We start from the raw sequence: 15,092 nt of genomic DNA, 5'->3' as shown, positions 1-15,092 counted from the left end.
TTAAAGATATTCTTCCTATTGATGTTTGTTCTAAGAATGTACACATTGGGTATGGTATGGTAAAGTCGGTGCAGCTACAGGAGGGGATGAAAAGGAGGCTTGGCAGGAAGAAGTTGATTATACTCACAGGTCCCAGAGAGGGGGTCAGTGCAGGCCACGCAGAGTCACAAGGGGAAAACACCAGTGTGGTCAGGAGACAGAAGACAGGAGAGAGGGGAAAGTCATGGCCAGAGCCTTATCTGGGGTTTCCTTGGGAAAGGCAGGGCAGGGCAAGGTAAGCAGCTTAAAAGTGGCTAGTTTGCATTATTCTGGGGCCTTTGGGCTATAGGGGTTGTCTCCAGTTGCTCTCTCCCTGGCCCTGGAATGGTTTAGGGAAAGGACAATTTTGGCTTGCTGTGTGACAGTTAGATAAGGAGGTGGCTGGGGATATAAACTTGGGATTGGTTGGCTTGTATGTGAAAGGCATGCTCACGGGCAAGTTGTTATTAGCTTTAGGAATGAGCTAGCCTGGGAGGAGCAGTCTCTCCCTGGGTCTGTCATGCCCCCAAATGCCAAACCATCAAGAACATAGAAAATATAGTTAATTGGCCTTGTGAGGAATAGATGCCAAACAGACAATACAGAATCTAAGAAGACACAGAACGATGTATATATTTAAATATGACACTTGCCTGGGGCAGCGCATGGTGGGTCTTAGATAGTCTTTAGTCCCCAGTATCCTTCAGCACAGCTCCCTCATTCTTTGATAAGGACAACTGATGTTCTCTCAGTTTTACATAACATGCTATGCAAACACACTTCAAATCCTCTAATCTAACCTGACTGCCTCCCAAACCCACATATGAAGAGGTTCTAGGACTGTCACAGCTGGTGATGACATTCACTTGTGACTGTGGTTGAAGGGACCTCTGCCCAAGGAGTGATTTGTTCTACACTGCATTTACAACATGGAGAAAGCATGCATCCAGGTGATGGGAGTGGACTCTGGGGTTCTGCCTCTCCACTTTGTAAACTAGCTAATTCCCCTGCTCGAGGAAAGGCAGCCCACTGCCATCTGCCATCTGCCAGGCTGGTGGGCCTGCCTCTGGAGCCTCCCAGCAGTTCTGCTGCACCATGGGAGACTGGACTTCTGAGGCCCTCTGACCACTCTGTCGCGTGAGTCCATACACACTTGGCATGTGGTCTCACCACCTCAACCAATTACAAATACATCATCCCCCCTCCCTAGCTTATGTACAGCTCAGGCTCAGCGGGGCTGTGTTTGCAACAGAGATTTAAGTGCTGAGAGATAGGCTCTTTCCCAAAGCTGCTTTGCTGACGATCCTATTTTGCCATGTAATGTTCTGGGTGGATTGTAACGGATACTAATGAAATAGGTTCAAGGAAAGTGATATTACAAGTGTGGCAGGTCCAAGTCTCACAGTCCTGGAAACGGATGGACATCAGTACTTCTTGGCAGGCCATCCGTTTGGTTTGGAGCTTGATGTCACATTCATTCTTCTGGCTGCCAGTCTCCTGAAGAAAATATTGACCTTCTCGCTTTAATTTTCTATATTTTATTAGTTGTTCATCACTGGATAGGCTGCTTTGTATCAGAATTAAAGGACCATTGGCTAAGTATTACCAATAGAACTCTGGTTGTTTTCAGTTTCTCTGGTACATTTTGGTAGATGACCAAGCCATGGATTTGGTGTTCCCTTCTCTCTTCTCATTCCTTTTTGGAAAGAGTTTAGATGGGCTGGGAAAAGATATTTGAAGCTTTCTGATCCAATGTAAATGAATCCTGTGGTGGGTAAATAATTTTCCTCCCTCCTTTGCTCTCCTGGGGTATTTTGATGAATAATGCTTCTCAAGTAAGATTATAAATATTCCCCTAGAGGTAAGAAGAGTATTAAGCTCATAGCAGGTGTGCCATTAAGGCTTTAGTGTGTAGAGTAGAGCAAAGAGGAAAGGCATCATCAAAACCTTGCAGTTCCATAGAATTTTTTGGAAAGTTTTGAAGGCCACAGCTGGGAACAAAATACTGGGGGCAGCGCTGGTGAAGTGTGGGTACGGCCTCACAAGATCAAGTCAGGCCATTCCTTCAATGCAGGAGCATTTTTTTGGATGGGTGGTAGGATGGGGTTTATAGTTTGTTTTGCTGCCAATTATAGCATATGTTTATCTTAAATAACTCAGAAAAAAACATAATCGACTTCACCAAAAATTTAAAAGAAATTTTATTCCCTTCTTGTCTCCCATTATCTGAAAGTCTCAGTTCACAAACTACCCAACTCTAGTCTAAAAGCCTTCTTTATTTATTTATTTATTTTTTTGAGAGGAAGATCAGTCCTGAGCTAACATCCATGCCAAGCCTCCTCTTTTTTGCTGAGGAAGACTGGCCCTGGGCTAACATCTGTGCCCACCTTCCTCCACTTTATATGGGACGCCGCCACAGCATGGCCTGACAAGCAGTACATCGGTGCGCGCCTGCGATCCGAACCCAGGCAGCCAGCAGCGGAGTATGCGCACTTAACCGCTATGCCATGGGTCCGGCCCCTAATAAATATCTTTAATAATAAATATTCATTCTCTTTAGAGGCTATTGCAATTTGACCTTCAAATATCATGCTTTCCAATATATTCTTTTACAGTTTACCTGTGATAACTCAGTTATGGCTTTAGTTTCTTTCTTTGATTGGCCTCAATGTCCCCATAAAAGTTTCCGTAACAGTGAGGAAATTTCTTACTGCCACAGCGCCACCTACTGGTAGGCTATTACAGAAGCAAGCTATTGGTAGCTTAACTTTTAGCCACAGTTTTGGCGAGTCATTCTGAGCTCTGGTTTTATAAAATGCCAATTTCCTTGTCATTTTGAGAAACTATCACTTCTCTTGATAGCTGTTAAATCTCTTGCTGTAGCATCAAGACAGCAAGTTACAATAAAAAAATATGCTCTTATTCTTACTGTTACCTTAAATTGGCCCTGACTTCACCGACTTTGATTTTCTCTGTCCTATAACTGTAGCAGGGGCTCCAGATTGTGTGGGCAAGGGTTTGGATCTGGCGAAAATAACTTGGGGAGCTTCCAAAGATCCTGAAAAATGTAAAAAAAAAAAAAACAAAAATCCCTACTTAACACTTTATTTGATCTTGGCTGAAAGGACAAGAAGTCAAATCTAAAACTAGGTTTTAGGGGATCAACATTCTCCCAGATGCTGACACCCCATTTCCTGCCAAATACCAATCCAGGCTCTCTCTTCTGCTTTCTAACAGTGTAAGAATGGGTAATCAATCCAAATTCTCATCCCTTTGGCTCTGGGGAGAGAAGAACATTTTGGGAGCAATAAAAGGTATAAGACACTAGGGCAAGCATCTCAAGAGCTTTATTTATTTTTATTATTAATCTGTTATACTCCAGATCCACCCAGGATCTCCAACAACTATATAATGCATTGTGCAAAGAATAAGAAACTAACAGTGAAAATAGGTCACTCCACTGAGAGCTGCCAGGCAAATAATTTCACTTGAAAGTTAAAGTGACTTCTAGATCCTTAGGGTTTAAGCTCCACTGGGTTTACTTTATATTAAAATAAGTTCCTTTCTCTTGTTGTCCCACTGAGAGACAATGAAGTCGGCAGGCAGAGTCACAATGATGTGTGGCTGCCCCACCTCCAAGCGAAGAGAGCGGAGCTCAAGTGCTTTTTACCAGGGACTCACATAATAAGCATTTAATAAGGACATCGCTTCTCACTTCTTGGAAATGAAATCCAGCATTGGTGCTCAAAAGGTGGTAAGGTTCCTTCCATCAACTAACTATAGACCAATAAGAGCTAAAATAAAAATAAAATAGTTGGGTGGGGGTGGTAGAGGCTGGGCTCTAGGACAGGAAAGGCTTAGGCAGAAGCTAAGGGACAGGGATGAGGGCAGCTGGTATGGCTCAGACCCACAATAATGGTAGTTTACACTATCAAATCAGCATGAGAGAAATGCCAGTTATCTAATCTGTTGCTCTCTGCTATTTTAGTTCACCATCACCACTTCAGAACTCGAGAAGAATGCCATGGTTATAAAGGAGGAAGGCCAATGCCCTCACTGCAGGCTCCTTCTCAAATTTCCAAATTTGCTGACTCTACACCTTCCCTTCCATAGCAAACTCAGAATATATAGCCTGAGGTAGGAAAGTCAAGCAAAGGTAACATGCATGGAGCATTCCAGGCACCCGCTAGGCGCTTTCACATTCACTAACTCATTTAAAGTTCATAATAAAAAGAAGGTCAGCAGGCCACCATCAGTGGGAAAGGACTCAGTTGTTTTTCAACAGTGCCCTGGGATGAACCACTATCTCATTCAGACTGTCTGATGAACGAAGTCACACAGCTTTAAGGTTTGGTGGGATAGACTTGGGGAAGGGTCAAGGGGCCAGGAAACAGACTTTTGCTATATTGAGGGACTCAATAATACCATGTTTAACCAACTGACTTAACTGGAGCAGACAGGGGCTAAATACCTTTCAAATCAGTTTAGGGATTCCTGTATAGGCACAAATATCCCAACTCTCAGAGACACGCGTAAACTTTTTGACTTATTATGGAGGTTGTCCTCCCTGCTTGTGGGTTTAAAGAAACACGCTTCTAATAGCAATCTCATCTTCCCCTTTTTATAGCATACCCTTAGAATAACCGCTTTAAATCTACATGTAATACAGAAAAACACATGATTTGTAGTTGAAACACTGAAGTGCAGGTAGTTATGGACTAGCTGTATAAACAACTCTAACAGGACTAGTTACTATTACACTGCTAAGGTAAAATGTTTATTGGGAATATGGAAAATGCCTGAGCCTTACTATATCATGCTCATCAGTGTTTCCTTAACCAAGGATCAGGAGCACCAGGAAAGTCACAGAATAGAAACAAATTCAAGGGACTTTAGAGGCCCAGAGTCATTTGGAGACAAAAGTAGTAAATAGCAGGCTACCTCAACAAGGTGAGAAGAATAATACGCTTATCTTAAGGTAGAAGCAGGGAAAAATGGTAGATACAAGAAGCCATGGAGAAGTACAACTTCTCTTTGTTCTGTGGTTTTATGCTGATACCAAATTCACTACAACCATTACAAAATCTTCTAAGTAACTGCCAGGAAATATTAATACATTATCAAGATGCTGAAAGTATGACCCACCTGGGTCAAATTTCCAACTTCCTAAGCCGTAGTGCATGCAAAGAATTCAATTCTGTACTTAATTTACCAATTAGACATGCAAATGAAACAGGCAGGATTCCTGGATCTCCTAAGCTTTGTAAATCTCTCCAGCTTCAGGAAATTTGAAGAGCTGAAGGGGCTCTAACAGCTGTATCCCATGGAAATCTTTTCGACTAATCCACGATTCTCTTAGCCACCCACTTCTCAGTCTGTAACAGTTTCAGGTGGAAATCTTACTTCCTTATAAATAACTACCATGTTCTAGTAATTCTTTTTTTTGGGGGGGTGGGGGGGCATGTAGATATTCATCAAATATTTCTTGAATTCAGGTTTTAAGATTTTAAGTGGAGAAAAAAATCTTTACACTCTGATCACATTAAACCTGACCTGGGTGTAGTTACAGACCCTTCCTCTCTATATTGCTTCCTTTAATCCTCACAGTAAGCCTCTGAGATATACGTAATGACCCCCATGATACAGTCAAACTAACTAGGCCTCTCAGCCATCTCCTAATCATTTTAAGGTGTATTATCTCACCCCCCCCACCCCCGACCCCTGCAACACGCACACTCCCCAGCCTTAAACTCCTTAATGCCTCCCTACCGCTCTCAGGACCAAGTTCCCTACATGGCTCAGACTGGTCCTGCTACCTCTCCAGCCTCTTCTCTTGGCACCCCCTGCTCAGGCCCTAGTCCCCAGCCACACTGACACATGAGGGCTCCAGAACACAGCACATTTTCACCCCGACCCTCGGCCTTTGCACACACTGTTCCCTCTTCCTGGACCTCCTTCCACCCTACGCCTCCCCTCTCCTGGCTGACCTGGTCAACATTCAAACCTCAGCTTTGAAGTTTCTTCCTCTAGAAAGCCCTCCCCAGTCCCTAAAGAGCCTGGGCTAGGTGGCTTGGGTTCAAATACTGCCCCATCATTTATTAGCTGTGAGATTTCAGATACGTTTCATAACCTATGCCTTTATTTCTTCAGCCATAAAATGGGGAACACAGTTCTTATATGCCTGTTGTGTGAACAAACAAGTTATTACATGTGAAGTGTTCAGAACTGTGCCTGACATAGCGGATGCTCCCCAATGCCGTCTATCGTTATTCTGTGTCCCCAGTACCTGATAGTCACTCATCCTGCAGCACGCTCCCTGCTGACTTTTCTCCTCTGAGTCTGTAAGTCCCCTGACGCAGGGACTGCCTAGTTCACCCTTTCTGTACCTCAGTGCCAAGCAGGTGACTTTCTCCCTAGTAGGTGCTCAATAGCAAATATTTGTTGAATTGAATCCAAGTGATTTTCCTTCAATTTTCTGATTACTGATGAGTGTATTTTTATGAATTATTACTCATAGAAAACTATCAGTGGACAACATTACCTGACTTAGACAGAGGTACCTGCACTGAGAGGCTTCAGGCTCTAGGGAACCGCCTGGCAACAGACCATGACATGAGCATGACAGGACCCAGAACTGGCTCTGTGCGCAGGTATAATCTCCCACAGGCACCTCTGTGTCCTCACGTGGAGGTGACAAGAGGATCCACCTCACAGGGTTGTGGTGAGGATTTAGTGAGAGATACCACATGTGGAAATACTACATAAACAGTGAAACACCAGTCAAATACAGGCATTTTTAGTAAATGCTGCAAATCTGACAACCTTCTACCAGACTGGGAAATTTCATCTACCCCAAAATAGTTCTGGAAAACCATTCAATCCTAGACCGTCAACATCATTTGAATGAAGTAGGTAACAAAATGCCCATTTGCCAAAGCTTCAAAAGACTGGATGCTTCCTCGTTTGAAGTGGGGCTCTCTTTGGAGGCAGGAGAGAGAATGTGCCAAGCCCAGCACCCGCCCTGCTGTCCCGCCCCCGGAAGGAGCTGGTGTGCCCACTGACCTGTGGAGCTGGTGATGGGCACAAAGGCGGCAGAGTTAAGGCTGCTCTGGAGTCCATTCAGCTGCCCTTCTGTGGAGGAGCCCCTGAAACACAAGCAGCTTGGTTAGACCTGCAGACAGACAGGCGAGGTCAAGGACAGGCCCCCAGTGGCTCTGCCCCTTGCTCCTGGTGCTCCCTCTCCTGTGGCTCATTCCCGTGCTTCTTTCAAGACTTTGTTCACGTCATCTTATCAGAAAAGACTTCTATGACCAACTTATCCTTTCTTCTGAAATACTGCATATCTTAAAATTCATTGTCCATCTCCACCCGCTGGAATGTAGCTTCAAGAAAGCACAGGCTTTGATCACTGCTGGGTCTCCAGTGCCTAGAACAGTGCCTGGCACCTAGTAATCACTCAACAAATATTTGTTTAGTGAATGAATAAATTAAGTTCCTGGTACTCACTTGGATAAATCATAAGTAAAGACATTTTTTAAAAACCAAGTTTCATGATGAAATCCAGCCATTTGTGACATGGACAGACCTTGAGGGTATTATGCTAAGCGAAATAAGTCAGCAGGAGAAAGTCAAATACTGTATGATCTTACTCATAAGTAGAAGATAAAAACAACAAACAATCACACAGAGACAGAGATTGGATTGGTGGTTACCAGAGGGGATGTGGGGAGGGAGGAGGGCGAAAGGGATGATTAGGCACATGTGTGTGTAGTGATGGATTGTAATTAGTCTTTGGGCGGTGAACATGACGTAATCTATACAGAAATTGAAATATAATGATGTACACCTGAAATTTATATTATGTTATAAACCAATATTACTGCAAAAAAAATTTATGGCTTAAAAAAATAAAAAAACAAAAAACAAAACAAAACAAAACAAACCAAGTTTCATGAAGAGCAGTGGTTCTCAACTGAGGGAGGGAGGACGGACAGATTTTGCCCCACATCCCTGCCCTTTCACAAGGGACATTTGGCAATGCTGAGACATTTGTGGTTGTCACAACTATGGGATCTACTGGGTTGGTGGGTAAAGGACAGGAATGGTGCTAAACACCTCCTACAGCGCACTGGAAAGTGCCCTCAAACACTTGAATTTTCTAGCCCAAGATGTTAATAGTGCTGAGGTTGAGAAACCATTACATAGAGGCATCTCCCCTCATGTCAACTTTGACAAGAGACAGGACAGAGTACACTGGATTCTTTGGGCCCAGGTTCCTTAGCCACATGTCTTGGAAATTCTGTGACTAGCCTGACGCCCTACAATCATGCCAGGTCTCTCTGTCATGGGTTCTTACAGCTCTGTAATTCTTTCACTGCATTTACCAAAATTATAATTATGAGCTTGTGTAACTGGTTGCTTACTATCTGTTATTCTTGCTAGAATGTAAGCTCCATAAAGACAAAGATCGTTTCGGTCTTATTCACTGTTGTATCCATAGCTCCCAAAGTTGCATTTTGCACAATTAGGTATTTAATAAATATCTTTTGAAATAATGTGATCCATTGCCCATAAATACACTTACTTGTTGGGTCCATTTACCTTGATTTTAGTTGATGTGTAAAAATTTTCCCCTAGGGTTTGGCCCAGTGGCATAGTGGTTAAGTTTGAGTGCTCCACTTTGGTAGCCTGGGGTTTGCAGGTTCGGATCCTGGGCGTGGACTTATGCACCACTTAGCAAGCCATGCTGTGGCAGGGGACCCACATATAAAGTAGAGGAAGATGGGCACGGCTGTTGGTCCAGGGCCAATCTTCCTCAGCAAAAAGAGGAGGATTAGCAACAGATGTTAGCTCAGGGCTAATTTTCCTCACAACACACACACAAAAAACAAAAATTTTACCTGGGAGACTAAAGTTTTCATACGCTCAGTTTTTTTACTTTCTTGAGCAGCATCCAACTCAACCTTTAGTACCCTTCTCCCAGCACTATTTATCCATTTATTCATTTAAGCAAAAAACACTTATAAAGCATTCCCTGTGTTTGGTCCTAGTGGGGAGGCAGACGTTAGGCAAATATGGAAGATACCAACTGTGATAAATGCTAAGGAGAAAAAGCACGAGGCATTGTTTGAGAATGAAACAGGGAACCTGATTTAGATGGTGAGGAGAGTGGTCAAGGATGGCCTTTCTGAGGAAATCAGATTTCAGCCGAGTCATGAAGTTATGAGAAGTAGGCATTAGCCAAGAGTAGGGAACAGGAAAGAGCTTTTCATGGAGAAGAAATAGTGTATATAACGATTCTGAGGCTCAGAATGTCCTAGGAGCCCTTAAAGACCAGCAAGGTGGAGGGCAGTCAAGCAGCATTTGCCAAAAGTCCCTGACAGGAATCATCTGGGGTGCCTGTTAATCATACAGCTTTCCAGGCCCTTCCCCTGGAGATTCTGATTCACTGGGTCTGGGGTAGGGCCTGAGAACTTGAGCTTTCTATAGCTCCCAGGTGCCCAGGTGACTCGTATCACCAGAGAAGTCAGGGAAACATGACCAGTGGGCAAAGAGGAAGGTGGTCTGAGGAGCACTTGGAGAGTCTGGTAGAGGCTTAGGTGCCCAGGTGGTCCCTACAGCCCTGATGGAGACGTGCCCCTTGAGAATACACCCCAGAAGTGATGCAAGGATCTCACTGCCTTAGAGACCTCCCCTCCAGCAAGCTGCAATCTGAGCTCCTCCCTCCTTTCCACTTTCATTTTGAGGACATGGGAGCTGCAAAAACAAAGACAAGGAAAAGGAGGAGAGGGCTTCTCCCTTTTCCCACAAGCCTCAGCCTTGGAGAGCTACATCCGGAATGCCTATGCCTATGCATGTTATTTCAGCCCCTTATGGACCCAAAAAACCACCCAAAGTATCTGTAGGCTGATACTTGCTCTTCTAGGTCCAAGTGAAAAAGGAAAAGTTCTGCAGGGCCTAGGATGGGTTCTTTCTTTTACAGAAGTTAAAAACGGTTAGGGCCATTCGCCTGCGTTAGGAGCAGCTGAGGCAGGAAAAGCCACGGGGTGAGTCTTAGTATCACAGAGGAAGCTCTGAGTGTTAACAGTAAAAAGGGAAGCAAGTAGGTAAAATTTTGGAGTCAGCAGAAGGAACAAAGGCAGTGGACAGGGAGATATGCAAGGGATGAGAAGAATCCCTGAGGGTTTAGACCTGATGAGTTCTTGGTCCCCAAACTCTCTTTCTCCTCTGCTCTCTGGAATTCCTATCCCATCCTTCACCTTTGTAGGCTTTCTCTTGTTCCTCACCCAAGATCACCTGACCCTGAGTCCCCTTTGTATTCAGCTCCATTCACTTTTCCATCCTCCTCCCTCCATCAACTCCCATCACAGGCTTTGGGAGCCACCATTGATTCAGACTTTGAACATTTCTAATGCCTACTGCTTCTAGCATAGGGTCGCCATTTCCCTGGTGGTCCATACCATCCAAAGGGAAACTCAGAGTGCGTTTTTCCATGGAAACGTTGGTACACAAAATGGTTTGGGTCTATGTTATTACTACTTTAGGTACAGCATGGGTAAAATGCTTTTGTTGTGATAACCTCATTTCCTCGGGAAAATACGTTCCAACTTCTGGACAACCCATTCCTGAATGAGAACTTTGGAAACACAGCTTGTCTAGAGCCTGTATGTTAATTAGCACCTGGTGTTCTGCTTCTGCAATGATTCTTTGCTGCTTTCCTGGGAGTACCTGTGTTTTAGGAAATATTTACATAGGAAGGTATGTATGTGTTCCCTTGGTTGTCTCTAAGTCAGTTACTGTGCTTTAACATCGGGATAACAGATCCTACTTCACAGGGTTGTTGAGGATAAAACAAGATGGCAGATATAAAGCATATCTTAGCACAGTGTCTGGTATTATATTAAGAGCTAAAGAAACATTAACTATTATTAGTATTGTTATTTTTACTTAGAAATATTGACAACCTTTGCATTCACTATAAGCCTATCTCTGTACAGAAATTTTAAATTGGATGACTCACTGACTCTAACTCAGTATGGAATATTAGTGCTAAACTGTAGAAGAATGACCACAAGATATTCAGAACCTGGAAGTTAATAGCAACTTGCTATTAAAGCCAAAAGGTAAATAACTGGCAACCTGCAAGGCAGAAATCTCATAGTCAAAATTACTCTTAAAGTCCCTTAGGAAGAAAAGTCTCATTTGAGACTGACAAATTCTTTTTTTTTTTTTTTTGGTGAGTAAGATTGGCCCTGAACTAACATCTGTGCCAATCTTCCTCTATTTTGTATGTGGGACGCCGCCACAGCACGGCTCGATGAGCGGTGTGTAGGTCCACGCCAAGGATCTGAACCTGTGAACCTGGGCCGCTGAAGCAGAGCACGTGAACTTAACCACTACGCCACTGGGCCAAGCTGACAAACTATCTCTTAATAAATCTGACATACACTTTTTTTTCTGCCAGCATCAGAACGAATCACTGTTTCTTCAACTGTGGACCAAATGAAGTAGTTGGCTTGTCGTATAAAGTATGTGTCTTCAAGCATGAGAATGATACATAGTACAATGGGATGCTCTTCCCACAAGAGAGGCTTGTGGGAAACGAGACTGACTGGAGGAACAAGGAATGCATCTTCCATCTCCTCCTGAGTGGGACAGCAAATGGAATCAGCCACTACTGAAATCGTACTTTCTCTTTCTCTCTGAAATCTGTATGTACAAAGTTAAAGATGTTTGCTACAGCTCCATTACCTGCTGTTTTCTGATCATAGTACACGTGGAATATGAAGAAGTGGCTAAATAAAGATGAACTCAGAAAAACGAGTTATAAAAGTATTGAGTTTTGTGGTGAGAAATACCGAAAAGATGGGACAAGAAAGGTGCCATTAACTTTACATCATGCAAAAGCCAGAGCTCAAGCCCAGGAAGAGTGCTGGATGTCTCTGTCTGGTCCCGGTAGTGCTCCTTAATTGTTCTTTTTGGAAATGGTACAAGTTTTAGGAGACGGACAAGTGTCAGATGTAGTCGAAGGTTGACAGTGGCTTACTACACTTTCAGCTAGGGAAACGGGCTTAGTTCAGACCATTCTCTGCAGGTGGACTGTTTGTCTATAATCACCAAAAGCTGCTGAAGGGCAGGCTTCCTGATAAACTGAACTCACAAACGTGGCCATGTACAGTAGGAACAAAGAACTGGAAGAATTCCATTAATACTGACATGCTCTTTTCAACCAAGGCAGAATCTTTCCTTGGGACATGTTCACAGCTAGTATCAGAAGAGTTTCCTCAAATATTAAATGTACACTTCCTAACCCAGAATTCAATTTACTTGCTCCATACCTATTTACTCCTCTTGCCTCTTCCACTTTCCTGATGTCCCAGAGCGAGCCTGATGTGGGCACTATTCCTACTCTGAGTAAGGGGGAACAGCTCTTCTGGGCTTTTCAAAGAAGTTGTTCAACAGAGCATTACAAACAAATAATCTCTCTATAAGCTGAAATACTGCCTGCATTTATCATTTTGAAAGATTTCTTCCAGTGCAAGTCTCTACTTAGGGAATACAAGTGGATCCAATGGCTGGCTAGGAATTCCACTGGCACCAAGACCACATCATACAGCCGGCCTATATAACACACCATCACTAGTCTAGGAGGGTTACAATGAGCAAAATCCCCACTATCCATTTTGTTGGTAAGGCTTTTGACGTGCTTTTTCATGGATCTTTATTTCCTTTATTTGTGGTTTCCTCTGTTCTTTTTTTTCTCTCATTATTTTGATCAGTGGAAACTTTTCCGAAAGTGATATCCTTTCTTTAAGATCTGTTTTGTTCATTATTTCACAAGATTGACTGTGGTTTGATGCTATATTGTTTCTCTTTGGGTTCTTTTCAAGGCTCTCCACATCTCTAACACAGAGGTACTAGTTTTCTATTTCAATGGTTTAGTAAAAGTTTATCTTGGATTCATGCCACCACATCAGGGATGACCTTTCTGTAGAAGGAAGGACTCAGAAAAGGAAAATGCTCAAGATTTCACAGGAAGAGTAGAGCTGGAAATGCTGATCTCACCAGGGCTGTGGCAAACAGACAAGGGGCATCTGTGAAGGTCCTGAAAACAAACACCCCCAAACTTGATCATTTTTATAAAATACTGGTGACAACCCACTTCTTTCAATTCCCAAAGGAGAGAAGAATTCCAAGATGCAAGTTAGGTTAAAGAACTGAATTCCAAAAAAAGAACACGTACTCTGACTTTTCTTAGCAAACATTTACTCACAGATTAAATATCTCACAACTGTCTTTACAACACACCTACATGCACACAGTGTATGTGTGCCTATTCTTTTCACTTGTCAGTCCAGGGATTATACATGCATTTCAGAGACAGAAGCTAAAATGCTAATCCGTAGCAAATAACAATTAGAACATTATTAATTTGGGTCTGATTCCAAAACCAAGTCAAGAAGCGTTTAGTGAAGTCAACTTTTGTGCAGTAGTGGTGCACAGGACTCCATTTTATAAATATACCACACATTATCTATTCTATTATATTTGTGGTTCCGTTTCTTTTTGTTCCTAATATTATTATGTGGGCCTTTTCTCTTTAAATTTATCAGTCTTTCCAGAGGTGATCCTCTCTATTGTTTGTTGTCGATTTCATTCATTCCTTTGTCAACTATTTAATGAACACCCATCATGTGCCAGATACTGTTTGAGGCATTATTCTCCCATGTGGCAGGCTGTACTAGGCAATTTATATATTTTTATTCTTTTATTTTTATTTTCATTAATTTATTCTGTTGTTCCTTTTATAGCTTTTCAAGTTAAATGATTAACTCATTTTCAAGTCTTCTTGTCTTTTTAATAAACGTATTTAAGCTTACAAGCTTCCTTTTGAGTGCATTTTGGCTATCCCACAAATTTGATATGCAGTACTTTTATAAACATTCAGTTCTAAATATTTTATAATTTTCATATTACCTTTTTAACATGATTACTAAGTACTCTATTTTTTCAAATTTTCAAAACACATGGACCTTTTCATTATTCCTAATTTAAGTATATTTTAGTTGAAGAGTGTGAACTGTTTGATATTGATTTTTTGAAACATGTGCAGCCTTCATTTGGACATAGTATATGCTGAATTTCTGTAAATGTTCCACATATACTTGAAAAGAATATATATTCTCCCTGATGGGCACAGGAGTCTATGCACAGGTATTAATGCTTTTCAGAGTTGTGACTCATAAGGGGGTTGTAAAATCAATTTAGGGGACACAATCAGAATTAAAAAAAGAATAGCAAATAGTATTTTGTGAAACTTTTATTTCATGTATAACACACCTACATATAGATATTTTTACTAGGTTGCATATAAAATCTATTTTTTTATTATGAGTGGTGGTCAAAAAAGATTAAAAGCCACTTATTAAAGCAAATTTAATTCTGCATTTCAAATATTCAAAATCCTCAGAAATTTTTATTAGAGTTACCTATCAGTTACTGATAGAAATATATTTGAACAAATCATCCACTATGATTGATGATTTGCCAATTTCCCTTAAAATTTTGTTAGCTTTTGATTTATATATGCTGAACTTATGATGTTAAGTGCATATAAGTGCTTTTCTTTATCCCTATTAATGTTTTTTGCTTCATTCTATTTTATCTGTTGCTATACCCGTTCTCCTTCTAATTAGCATCACATGGTTTATCTTTTTCCAATCCCTTGCCTTTCTGTGAGATTTTATTTTAGGTATGTTTCTTTTAAGCAGCCTATAACTGAATTTTTAAAAAAAATGCAATTTGATAGTGTATCTTTCAATAGAAGAGTATAATCTGTCAACATTTATTGTGATTACTCATATATTTGGACTTATTTCTACTTTCTTAGATTTTGTTTTCCATTTACCATCCTTTTCCTTTGCTTTTTGTTTTCTTTTCCTGCCTTCCATTTGATTCACAAAGTTTCTACATTCCCCTCTCTCCTTCTCTGTTGGTTTGACAACTGTGGACTGTATATCAATTATATAGCTATTTTTTTCTAAGAAAATGTAAAGCCATTCAGTATTTCTGTC

The 15,092-nt window shown here is 41.7% G+C and overlaps 1 protein-coding gene across 15 annotated transcripts in view; it reads right to left on the bottom strand.

Moving 5' to 3' along the window:
- The window catches only part of TTLL5 (tubulin tyrosine ligase like 5), a 296,525-nt gene that overhangs the window by 45,704 nt on the left and 235,729 nt on the right, over positions 1 to 15,092 (bottom strand). For 13 of the 15 annotated variants that reach the window (XM_058567407.1, XM_058567397.1, XM_058567399.1 and 10 more), the window contains one exon: positions 7,081 to 7,163. In XM_058567407.1, the coding sequence (XP_058423390.1) occupies positions 7,081 to 7,163 (83 nt within the window). Of the gene's footprint in view, positions 1 to 2,953; positions 3,077 to 7,080; positions 7,164 to 15,092 lie in introns of those variants that run through there. The other 2 variants (XM_058567405.1, XM_058567408.1) reach the window with 1 other exon arrangement.

Source organism: Diceros bicornis, chromosome 24 (assembly GCF_020826845.1).
Source record: "Diceros bicornis minor isolate mBicDic1 chromosome 24, mDicBic1.mat.cur, whole genome shotgun sequence".
NCBI classification, from domain to species: domain Eukaryota; kingdom Metazoa; phylum Chordata; class Mammalia; order Perissodactyla; family Rhinocerotidae; genus Diceros; species Diceros bicornis.
Note: the sequence above shows the minus strand (reverse complement) of the source record. Positions and strands in the feature narration are given on the sequence as shown.